Below are 12,019 nucleotides of genomic sequence, written 5' to 3'. Positions count from 1 at the left end.
TGGGGGCTGGAGCGGCTCCCAGCTCTGCTCTCCCTCCTCTTCCCACTCACCTCCCTTTGCCTGTCCAGCCAATGGGCGTGGGCGTCTGGCTCTCTCCCGGTAAAAGGATTATATCATCTGTAATGTATATCCAGACAGGCGCACTGCTTCTCGGGAGGACAAGACAAGGAGAGGGAGCCTGCACAGCTGGCCGGAGGGGGTTTATAACCAGGTTATTGAACCTGAACCTGAGCCCTCCCAGAATGGGGTGTTAATGGCTCCCGAGGTCACAGCCCCTCAGAAATCAATTTGCCTTGCGGCTCTCCTCTCCCTCTCGTCTCCCTCCCGTCTCGCTCCCTCCTGTCCCCCGCCTGGCCCGGCTCTCACCTTTTCACCTGCAAGTGCAGATCCTGGGAGTTGCCACAGAGCCATTTGGTTCCAAATGTCTGGCCCTGGCCCTGTTGGGATCTGCCACTGGCAGGTGGGGTGCTCCAGAACAGGGTGTGGGCTGCGTTCCAGAAGCCATGGCACTGGCAGCAAGATGCGGGGCCTGTGACCGAGTGGTGGGGTGGCAGAGTGATGGCAGCCTGCGGGGGGGGGGGGTTCCTGTGGGCAAGTGGCTTCAGCTGCAGACACTGCTCTCAGTAGGACGCCTCAGGTGTGGTGTGCCCAAGTGCCAGAGCCCCCACCTGGGAACAGGATCTCCATGCTAGGACCAGATGAGGTAGGCCTCTCCTCAAAGTTTTGCTTGCCTGGAAAGTGGCCCCGAATGGGGACCTGAGAAAGGTGTGCTTTAATAGGTAGGGTTGTCCTCAGCCGAAGGCCCATCGTGCCCGGAGCCCCAGAGTGGGGCCGGCGGACGGCGGCACCTCCAGGCGAAGGATCTTTCCATCCCCAGCCAAGGCCCAGCTTTCTGTCCCTCCACCTCACGTAGGGCTGGCAGTTCTTGGGGCATCCTGCAGCGTGCCTTGAGGTTCTGGTGGAATAGGGGGCGGGGGTGCAGAGGAGCGAGTAAGGCTTAGAACTGCCTGGTAAGTCCGCCAGAGACGTCTGTCAGGAACCCACAGGAGCAAGCAGGTGGGCACGGCTGCTTTGGAGACGGAGGCCCAGCTGTGCCTTCCGAACAACCTCGATTCTAACACAATTGGCCAGGCACTCAAGTCCTCCTCAAGAAGGTTGTGCATTTTATTCCCCAACAGGGTACAGGCCAGGCCTTGCCAGCCAAGAGAAGTCCCTGGGGGTGAAGAGAGAGGCCCCATTTCCCTGAGGCCGAGCAGGCCTGTGCCCTTAGAGCTCCTCGGACGCCCCGGCCATTTGGGCCACAGCATTCTGTCCTCCAGCACTGGCTGGGTCCCGTTGCCTGGAGAGCAGGGGCGCTGTGGGAGGGCTGGGGTGCGAGCTCTGCAGGGGTGGGGGGCAGCATCATTCAATCCAAATGTTCCTCCTCCAGTGTTCAGCCCTGAGTCACTCCAGCGCAGAGTGGGGGTGGGGAGGTGGGGATCGGTTATCCAACCTTTCCCAAAAATCGTCTGAGTCAGCTCACCAAGACTTTACCGGGGGCTGACTGACTGCCTTGGGTCATGGGCACAGCCGCCGCGGATCTTCCCCAAACGGGAGGACCACGGAGGTTGGGGGGGGGGGGGGGAAGAAAGCCAGCCCTGTCTTTTTTGGTCTCCGTATGTTTTCATGTTTTGCCTGATAAAATGGTCCTCTTGCCACACGGCGCGGCGATTTCTCAGCAAAGGCCCCTGACTTCAGAGCAGCAGCGGAGCCCTGATGCTGAAGGGGAGGTGAAAGCACCAGCCAGCAGCTACCCCCTGGAAGGCCTGGGGGCCAGAGCAGCGAGTGGGTTATAAGGGTGAGCATCTGCTGAGCTGGAAGGGGTCACGGGACAAGGTGGGTATGCCGGGCTAGTGGCAGCAGGACCCTGTTCGGGCTCACACATCGTGCACCGGAAGTGCAGCAAAGCTCGCAGGGCCCTGAGAGAGCACGGGGTCCTCCCCTCTCCCCAGCTGCCCAGACGAGGAAACTGAGGCACCAGACACAAAGCCGCCCCTCTCCTCTCTTTTCCAGGAAGTGACTCAGGGGAATTCGGACGGCCGCAGGCAGGAGCCGGGCAGCCAGGCCTCCCTTGGCTGCCCCCTCACCCGTGGAGCTCCTGGCATCCCAGCTCAGCCCGCCTCCCTCTTGATGTCGGCCCAGCCCGGCCTCGCCTCACTCTGAACTCCCTGAGCGGACACACACCGGAGGCCCCGCCAGCGGCTAGCCCACAAGAGCCCAGAGCATCGCGCTGCTTCTCAGCATCCCTTGCGCCACATTCGGGGGGGGGGGGGGGGCCACCTCGCCCATTACTCACCCGGGAGCCCCCTGTGTGCTGCGTCCTGCCTCCTCATCCCCGCAGCAGTGAGACTGAGAACCCAGTGAGTCTCCTTGTTGACACTCAGCTGGGGCTTCTGAACCCAGTCGGACTCTGCCACCACATCCCTGTGCGACACCAGGAAGCCACTGCCTCAGTCTCCCTAGCTGTCCCACGGGAACAGTCCCCTCTGACTCCCAGCCTGGTGTAGGGTGTAAGGACAAAACGAGGTCCTTGATGGAGATGCTCGTGGCCTTTGCTGCAGAGGAAAGCAAAGTGGGCCTGGTGACAAGGCCCCCTCCCGGGCCCACCCCCAACGTCCTGGCCCCACCCCTTCCAGGCACTGAGGCCCAAACGCTAGTATTATTAGCCAGAATCTGATACATGAGAATGGGAGAGGACAGTGCAGAGGGACCTGGGAGTTGAGGGGGGGGGCGGGATTTGTGGTACTGTCACATGGACCTTATGCCCTCTCCCGTGTGGCCGTAGGAGGTGGCCCTGGGGGCCAAGCTGTGCCGGGTCCTCCATGGGCCCCTCGGCTTCCCTGGCTGGAAGGGGACGCCAGCAGAGACTCTTCGGCGCGACCCTCCCCCAGCCCAGGTCCAGCCTCGGTCAGGGCTCCCACCCCACTCCCGCGTCCTAAGCTTGAGGCCCCCCCGCAGCAAGCATCCCACAGAGGGTCGCCGGCGGGTGGGCGGAAGGCGGTCGGGGGCGGGGAAGGTGGAGGGAGACGCCGGGCAGGCCGCGGTCCCTCCCCGCGCGCCGCCGGCGACATTGCCCCTCCTGGGCAGGGGGCGGAGAAGACGGCGACGGGAGGGGAGGAGGCGGCGGCGGAGGCGGGATTTGGAGTTTCCCTCCGCAGCGGCGGCGGCGGCGGCGGCCCCTCGGCTTCAGGCGAGGCCGCCGCCTGAGGCTCCGGTGGTGCTCGGCGGCAGCCGCGGTGGCGCTTCCCGCCGCCCGGGCTTCGGAAACTTCCCGGCCGCGACGCGCGGAGCCCGCGCAGGAAGCCGAGCGGATCGGGGGGGTGAGCGGAGGTGAGCGGAGGTGAGCGGAGCACGCGGCTCCCCGGCACCCACCCACCCCACCCCCACCCAGCCTGGCCGCCCCCTCCGACGTGAGCTCCTCCACCCTGCACCCCAGAGTCTTGCCAGCGCGCACCCCACGGGGCCGACGCACGCGCCCCGGCGAGACCCACTCGATCCTGCCACCTCACACCGCCCGCATCCCGCCCGTGCACCTCCCTGTCCTCTGCCACGCACAGCCCCTGCCACTTGCACGCGCGCGCACGAGCCGCACACCGCAGACCTGGTCCCTGCAGTGCACACAGCAGCAGCCCCTAACCCAGCACCCACCACTGCCCCAACTCAGGCTAGCACCCATCCCAGCCCATGCCATGCCTCAGTACACACCCAGGCGCGCCGCGCACGCGCGCGCGCACACACACACACACACACACACACGATACATCCCTGCTCTATCTGCACTAACATAGCTCCCCTCGCCGTGCCACCACCATCTCCGACTCCCCATATGCTCATTACAGACACCCCACCCACGTTCCCAGCCCGGAGACACTGCAATCCACCTACCCCTGAGTGAAGCCCCAAAACTAACTCCTGCTCCAGCAGCTGACACTCCCCACGCCCCACAGCCAGGCCCATTCCCCAGGCACACACCTCTTGCATCCCCAGCGTGCACACTCATACACCCCAACACGTATGCACGCCTGCTGGATTTACACTCCCCAGCACCCTGCCGCAACCCCATCGCAAATAGCCCCCAGCACCCCCCAGCACGCACATCCCTGAGTGCCTCCCACCACCGCCCCCTGACACCTGGCACACGGGCTCTGGAGCCTGCAGCATTGGGTGGCATTCCTGCCAGGTGCCTCTGGCTCGCCTTTGGCGGCAGCAGCTCCCCCACCGTCCTGAGGCCCCCTAGGTGCCTCGCCAAACAGACCTTGAGTCTCCCCAGCGACTGGCTTGGCCTCTTCCCTAAGAGATAAAGAAGGCACTTGGGGTGCAAGGTACCGTACTTAGGTGTCGGCGCGGGTGGGGTGGGGGAGGGGAGCAAGGGAGAGGCGGCCCAGCTGGGCCCAAAGAAATGCCAGGTGCCAGGCACGCACGTAGTAGGTCGGTTCCACGAGGCCAGGAGTCCGCTGCGGTCTGTGCGCCATCTGCATGTGCGCCGAGGGGAGAGCCGTGTGTGCGTGTGCGCTGTGCGTGTCTGGGGGGTGGGGAAAGCGTGTGGCCCTCTGCGAGAAAAAGGATCAGCACCGTCCTGGGCTCCCTCATGCAACAATTGGTTTCATTCATTCACGACTTCTTTGTTAACAAGCATTTCTTCGGCGAGCGCCGGGCCGGGTTGTAAGGCAGGCCCTGCCCTGGGGGCCGGGGCCCGCTTGGGGCCGGGCGCACGCCCGCTCCTGCCTTGGAGGAACTCCCAGCGCAGCGAGGACACCGGCCAGGAAGAGCAGAGAGCCACCCCCAGCGGAAGGTGGATTTGGTGGAGCAGACGCCGGGAGTTGTGCTCCTGGCCATGTGACTGAGCCGCCACAGCCGAAAGCCTGCCGTTCGGCCCGGCGGGCACCGCGCACTTCGGGCTGCGGGGTGGAGGGTGAGGCGGGGCGCCGCGCTCCGAGGCTCGGGAGACCAGAGGGCGCAGCCGGCGCGCGGGGGCTGCGGGCTGCGGCGTCCCCGCGGCCTCCCGGGGGCACTGGCCGGGCCGGGCGGAGGCCGGGGGCGCCCGGCGGGGGCCGGAGCTGCGGGCTCAGCGCCCACCCTGCGGCGAGCGCGCCGCCTGGCTCCACCCGCCGAGCGGGCCTCCGCGAGGCCTGGGCGCGCAGCGCTGCCTCCCCGGCCCAGCCCGTCCCGGGAGCGGGTGCGGGTGCGGGGGGGGCCGGCGCCCAGGGCTGGCGCTTCAGGGGGCCCGAGGGCCGGCAGGCCCGGCTAGGGTCGGGGGGTGGGGGGCTTGGCTGCGCTCAACCCTGCAGTGCGGAGGTGGCAACAGGTTCCAGTTTGTCCTGCTGCTGGCGCCGGGCACCGAGTACTCACTCGCGAGATTGAATACCGCCCCCCCCCCACCGCCGACCGTTTTCTCCCGGTTGGTGGGCTTGCCAGCGGCGGGAGCAAGGTGCAGGGGAGCCACTCTTTTTTTTTTTTTTTTTTTTTAAGATTTTATTTATTTATGTATTAGAGAGCGAGCGAGAGAGAAACAGCATGAGATGGGAGAAGGTCAGAGGGAGAAGCAGGCTCGCCGCTGAGCTGGGAGCCCGATGTCGGACTCGATCCCAGGACTCCAGGATCATGACCTGAGCCGAAGGCGGTCGCTTAACCAACTGAGCCACCCAGGCGCCCCAGGGGAGCCACTCTTAAGGCGTTGGGAGCCGCAGGCTCGGCACAACCCCACTCCGGGGCGAGTTTCTTGGAGCCAAGCTTCCTCTCCCTTCACCGGTGCTGAAGTTGCCGCCCCACCCCCGCCCCACCCCCATCATCTTCCCAGACAGACTCCCCTGGCCGCCTCCAGGGACCCCTCTCCAGAAGGCATGGCTGGGCACTTCAGGAGCCCCAAACTGCACTTCTTAGGCATTGCAGCTTCAGGGAACTGAGGCCTGGAGCACAGAGGAAGGAGACTACAGGAAGGCTGCCCAGAGGAGGGCACCTGGGAGGGGGGAGGGTCCCTGAGAAAGGAGCAGAATCTGAACAGGCCTGGGCTGGGGGCAGGAGGACACAGCACAGCTCCCTGAGGCCCCTGGATGAAGCCAGTAGGACTCATCCCAGAGGCCAGGCCATGGTGGGTTATAGCCAGAGAGGAGTCCCAGGCTGACAGCCCCCCCGGGGCCAGGGAGGGAGGGAAGGAGGGGGACACTGAGGGCCCCTTCGAGGGCCTGGTTCTCTGTAACCTGTCCTCTCCCTAGTATTACTTCCCCGGTTTTCTCTGTTTACACTGCGGCTTAGGAGAGGAGTCTTCATCAGTGGCACTGAACTTGATTATCCTAAACATTGGCTTTCTGGTGGTTTTGCATCCTTCATGCCTTAGTTACATATCTTGTGGTGCCCATCTTGTGTGCCTTCTTTTACTTAGTTCCTTGGGATAGATTCCCAGAAGTGGCCAGACGGTGGAGATTTCTTCCTAGCTCTGGATGCATATGACCAAGTTAATTTCCAGAGGGGCCGTACAGCTAGAGCAGCGGGCGGGTTTCGCAGCATCCTTGGCAGCGCTGGGAGGACTCAATTTGAGAACATTTTACCAGTGTAACAGGTGGGGAGTGTTACCTTGTTTCTTAAATTTGCCTGCCTTCCGTACCTGAGCTTGAACCTTTCCCGAAGGGTCCTGTACCCAGCTGCGTTTCTTCCCTCATGCAGTCTTTTCTGGTTCCTTGCCCATTTATCAGAGTCTTAACCTTTTGATTAATTTGTATGAGCTTTATCTTGTCTGCTGTACATTTTCCTTCAACTCTGCTGTTTGCTTTCGATGGGTTTTAAGCAGGGAAGGGACACTTATCACACCCTGCATTATCTTGTTCAGTCTCCCTGTTTTTTACTGATCTATCCGGCTAAACTGGGAGTGCCGTGCAAGCAGGGACCCTGTGTGTCCTGCCCGTTTGTCATCCTGTGTCCATGCAAGGTATGGAGGCCACTGGCCTTTGATGGACAACGGCCTGGTGCAGGGCAGAGCGGGGTGGGGGATGGTTGCGGCTGACAGGTCTCCCTGGAGGCAGCGAGCGAGGGCTTTGGAAGCTGGGACAGCAGTCTGGTCAAGAGCTGGCCAGTGCAAGCCCTCAGCTAGTGCAGGGAGCAGAAGGGAGAGTACAGGTGTAAGAGATCGATTTAAGTAGAAACTACCTGGCTCTTGAGCAGGGAGGAGGCATATGGAGATGCCAGGGATAACTCCCGGGACAGTAACAGGGTCAGAGCAGAGCACCCCAGTTTAGGACTGGAGGCTCAGAGCTCCTGGGTGCCTTGGGTCACGCCCGTGTGAGGGAAACCCTGGGGGGCCCCCGGAAGCTGTCATCTGCCCGCCTAGCCCTTGGGCAGAGTTCGGTGCCAGAAGACAGCAGTGGGTTTCTGGTCTTGCTTCCGCCTCCCCTCCATGATTTCAGTGGCATCCCACAGGAGCCTCAGGTGGTGGCTATGATGAGCCCATTGTATAGATGGGGTCACTGAAGTCGAGTCGGGGAGGACATGACGGTCCAGGGTCAACGAGTGAGTAGGGCTGGAGGCAGCTTCTGGGACAGGGGCACTGGGCTCCTAGCCCTCCCCCTCCCCCTGCCTCCAGCAGCCGACTGGCTCGGGGTTAGAAGAACCGAGGCTGGTCCCCTGCTGGGCCCCTGACCTGCCCTTGGCCTCTGCCCCCCCCCGGCCCCTGTCCCGCTTGGGTGGAAGCCCCAGCTCAGCGCGCCACTTGGGGGCCCACCCGACTGCTTCGCTGGCACCCGTTGGCTCGCTGGCCCCCCTGAGCCCGCCCCCACTGCCCCGCCCCTCCAAACGGCCACTCCACGTCCAAAGGCAGCGGCTTCCAAGGTGGAAGCTGGGTCCCGCGGCCAGGAAGCGGCCTGCTTGAGAGCGGCGCGGGACTCGGCTTCCACGTGCGCGCCTGCTCTGCCACCCCACGGTCTTCCCGGGAGGCCGGGCCCGGGACGCCCTTACCGGGGAACGGCGCCCCGCGTCGCGCGCTGGCCTGGGCTCGGACGTCCACGCGCGGCCGCCCGCCGCCCGACCACGCTCCAGGTCTCTCTCCTCCTGTTTTCTCCTCCACCCCCACCCCCCGGGGGGCCACCAGGGCCGGGGCAGCTCCGAGAAGCCCGGCTGAGGCCCTTCACCTCGCGCCACCTCTACTCCCCGGGTCCGCCTCTCCCACGCGCACGTCCCCAAAGTCGGAAGCTTGAACTTGGGGAGCGATTGCAGGCAGGCCGAGCGAGAACCGCTGGAAGGGGGTGTGAACGGAGGCGGCCGAACCCTTGGGCCGCCCCAGAAGGGGCCGGGAAAGGACCCGCGGCTCTCAGAGGGCCCACTGGACACCCGGCCTTCCTCTTCTGGAGGACCTCTCACTCCTCCCTTCCCGGAGCGCCCGAGTGGCTGCCTGGGGCGCTTTCCTTGGGGAGCCCGAGGCGCCCTTCTGCGCCTCCTCGCTGTGGGCGGTGGAGGGGTGTCTCTGCGGGGCCCTAGACGTCCGCCTGAAGGACACGGGCTCGGCCCCTTGGCGGCCGGGCGCGGAGGACGCGGGCTCACGCTGCGCGCCCGGCCTCTCTCCGCAGCGCCGGCCGTCCGACGGGCCAGGAGCCGCGAGCCCATGGAGGGGCTGGGCCGCTCGTGCCTGTGGCTGCGGAGGGAGCTGTCGCCCCCGCGGCCTCGGCTGCTGCTCCTGGACTGCCGGAGCCGCGAGCTCTACGAGGCGGCGCGCATCGGCGGGGCCCTGAGCGTCGCCCTGCCCGGGCTGCTGCTGCGCCGTCTGCGGCGGGGGAGCCTGTCGGTTCGCGCGCTCCTGCCCGGGCCGCCGCTGCAGCCGCCCCCGCCCGCCCCGGTGCTCCTGTACGACCAGGGCGGGGGCCGGCCCCGGCGCGGGGAGGCGGACGCCGACGAGTGGGAGGCCGATTCGGTGCTGGGCACCCTGCTGCAGAAGCTGCGAGAGGAAGGCTACCTGGCCTACTACCTACAGGGTAGGTGCGGGCGCTGGCGCGGGGGCACCGGCCTGGGAAGGGCCCTGGGCCCTGGGAGGCAGGGCCACACCTTCCCAGGGGATTCCCAATTCATTTGACCTTGGGCCGGCCCAGCCTTATTTCGTCTAAAGTGGAGGTGAGGTCCCCTCCCCTGAGCACGACCTTGGGCAAGCCCTTCACCCTGGGGAGCCCCAGTTTCTGAGTCTGGAAAATGGCGAGAATCGGGCTGACCTGCCCTGGCTTAGGGGATGCTCAAGAATGGAGTACCAAGTGCAGGCTCCCAATCCTCCCCCCGCCCCATCACCGCCCCGTCGATGTCACCACCTCCTGCAGCTGCTCACTGGCAAAGGAGGCAGGGGCCACAGGAGGCCAAATCCCGCTCTGCAAAGGCTCCGGAACGGGGAAGGGGAAAGTGAGAGAGAGAGAGAGAGGAAAGCAGTGAAGGCAGAAGGAGGCAGAGATCCACCCCATCATAGTCATGGCAGGGCTGGCGGGTGGAGGGGAATAGGCTGAGACGGGCCTCTTGGCCCCTTGATGAGCCAAACACACACCCAGAGGTCCAGCGTAGGGACAGGGTTCCCATGAACCGACAGAGGCAGCTCCCCACCTCCCCACCTCCCCATCAAAGGGGGGTCATTGGACTGTTGTCCCTTGCTCCATTCTGAATGCACAGGGACGCAGAAACAAAGCAAGTGTTGGATCTCCAGGACCCACCCCTAGCCCAGGAAAAGAGTTGTTATCTGTAGATGAAGGAGATGCCCGCTTCTGGGGGCTTTGAATCGATCCTGGTAGAATGTTACGCTCTCTCCCAGGCTCCCAGCTCTTGGGGTGCTCCTGGTTGAGCTGGATGGGAGGTGGCCACCCAGGCAGAGAACTCACTTTTGAACCTTGCCCCTTTTTAACTGACGGTGGTTGTCCTCCCCGAGGTTGGCAGTACATCATGCCTGCCTTCGCTGGGCCCTGGGGCTGTAAGATCCTCTTTGAGGGGGCTCTGCCTAAGCCCAGAATCTTGCACCCCCCAGCAGCACAGTGGGTACTCGCTGTCTGGAGGAATAGCCAACAGCGCCGAGTGAGGGTGGTCGGGCTGCCCCTAGTGCACCCCATGGGACACCAGTAGGGATCAGGCTGCTGACTCTTGAGTTCCCTTTGGGAACATCTGCAAGCCCCCTTGGGTGTTGGAGTTGTCTGGGGTCAGTTCCCTATCCCCCTGCCAAGGGTGCTTGGCCACCCAGGTGGCCAGATCAACAGGGGACTCTCCCCTTCTCCCCTCCCAGGCGGCTTCAGCAGATTCCAGGCAGAGTGCCCCCACCTGTGTGAGACCAGCCTCAGCAGCCGTGGTGGCCCGAGCGCAGCCCCAGTGCCCAGCCCAGTGGTGGGGCTGGGCGGCCTGTGCCTGGGCTCTGACTGCTCTGATGCCGAATCCGAGCCTGACCGCGACTCCATGAGCTGTGGCCTGGATTCAGAGGGCGCCACACCGCCCCCCACGGGGCTGCTGCCATCCTTCCCTGTCCAGATCCTGCCCAACCTCTACCTGGGCAGTGCCCGGGATTCAGCCAACGTGGACAGCTTGGCCAAGCTGGGCATCCGCTACATCCTCAACGTCACCCCCAACCTCCCTAACCTCTTCGAGAAGAACGGTGACTTTCACTACAAGCAGATCCCCATCTCAGACCACTGGAGCCAGAACTTGTCCCAGTTCTTTCCTGAGGCCATTGCATTCATTGGTAAGTCGGCTCTGCCCTCCTCTTCCTCCCTCCCCCCACCCCCACCAGGCCTGGCTCCTGGCCTCTGCCACTCCCTCTGGAAGGCTCCTCCTGGGCTTAGCTACCATCCCCAGAGCCCAAACCTGGACCGGCACTTCTGGGGTCGGGCAGGGCTGGGACCAGCTCCCAGAGGCCACCAGCGAAAGCCCTAGGACTCCTCAGGCAGGACAGGGCTCCCAGGCCAAATGTGGCCAGAGCAGCGTGGCTCGGAGAGCAGGGCCGGGCCTGGCCCGCACATCACCCTGCCTCCCACTCTGCCCTCGCCTAGATGAGGCCTTGTCCCAGAACTGCGGGGTGCTCGTTCACTGCCTGGCCGGTGTCAGCCGCTCTGTCACCGTCACCGTGGCCTACCTCATGCAGAAGCGCCACCTCTCACTCAACGATGCCTACGACCTGGTCAAGCGGAAGAAGTCTAACATCTCACCCAACTTCAACTTCATGGGGCAGCTGCTGGACTTCGAGCGTAGCCTTCGGCTGGAGGAGAGGCGCGCCCGGGAGCGCAGCAGTGGGGGGCAGGAGTCCGCGGCCTCCGACCCGCCCTCCTTCTTTACCACCCCCACCAGCGATGGTGTCTTCGAGCTGGATCCCACATAGGGCCCCCGTTCCAGCCCCCAGTGGGTGCCCCTGACCACCCATGTGCTGGGGGGAGGTGGGAGGGGGCTCAGCCGGAAGCAGGGCGGGGGAGAGCGCAATACCTCAGGGGAGGGCTGTTGGGAAGAGGCCGGAGCCAGGAGCCCCTCCAGAGTGGCCGCGGGGAAAGACCTGTCCTACCCACTTGAAACATCCACGGGAATCCTATTAAATGTGCCTATAAGCCGGGCCCAGGGCCACCAGCCTGACCCGCGCCGCTTGCGGGCGGAACCACGCTCCAGAACCTGCCTCTTCTGCGACTGTTACTTTTTCCTTTGGGGGGTGGGCGGGGGGGAATTCTCATTCCAAGGGACCGTTCCAGGTGGCTGCCCGTTCCTGGGCCTCGAGCCTCCCTGTAGCTTTTCCCTTCAGAAGGGTGTGTGCCTGTTCTGGGGACCCGCTCCCAGTCCCACCCCTGTCCCCAAATGGCTGCTTCTGGGGAGGGGTTCACCACCAGTTAGTCGCCTCTTGGGGCTGAGGGCCTCCCCGGGGATGTGCGCTTGGAGGCCCACGGGCTGCCCGGCATCCATGCGCACAGCCCGTCTCTGGGTGGCTTCCGGCTGGGCAGCGCCACAGGGGAGGGTGCTGGCCCGGAGCTGCCGAGCGGGTTCCCGGCCACACATCTGGCGCCCT

The 12,019-nt window shown here is 64.7% G+C and overlaps 1 protein-coding gene across 3 annotated transcripts; it reads left to right on the top strand.

Annotated features, from left to right (window-relative positions):
• The first annotated feature begins 4,221 nt into the window (after positions 1-4,221).
• On the top strand, positions 4,222-11,654 carry DUSP9 (dual specificity phosphatase 9). Of its 3 annotated transcripts, XM_036118565.2 has the most exons (5): positions 4,465-4,951; positions 6,419-6,595; positions 8,592-8,993; positions 10,268-10,717; positions 11,025-11,654. In XM_036118565.2, exons 3-5 carry the CDS (start codon positions 8,627-8,629, stop codon positions 11,348-11,350), a joined length of 1,143 nt encoding a protein of 380 aa, XP_035974458.1. In that variant the 5' UTR covers positions 4,465-4,951; positions 6,419-6,595; positions 8,592-8,626; the 3' UTR covers positions 11,351-11,654. The 3 variants fall into 3 exon arrangements, with proteins under 3 accessions (XP_035974460.1, XP_035974458.1, XP_077920075.1); XM_036118567.2 differs by lacking the exons at positions 4,465-4,951; positions 6,419-6,595 and adding an exon at positions 4,222-4,361; XM_078063949.1 differs by lacking the exon at positions 4,465-4,951 and having other exon boundaries at positions 5,301-6,595.
• The last annotated feature ends 365 nt before the right edge of the window (positions 11,655-12,019 follow it).

This window comes from Halichoerus grypus, chromosome X (genome assembly GCF_964656455.1).
Source record: "Halichoerus grypus chromosome X, mHalGry1.hap1.1, whole genome shotgun sequence".
In the NCBI taxonomy this organism is placed as follows: domain Eukaryota; kingdom Metazoa; phylum Chordata; class Mammalia; order Carnivora; family Phocidae; genus Halichoerus; species Halichoerus grypus.
The sequence above is the reverse complement of the archived record's forward strand: the minus strand, read 5'-3'. Positions and strand labels throughout refer to the sequence as shown.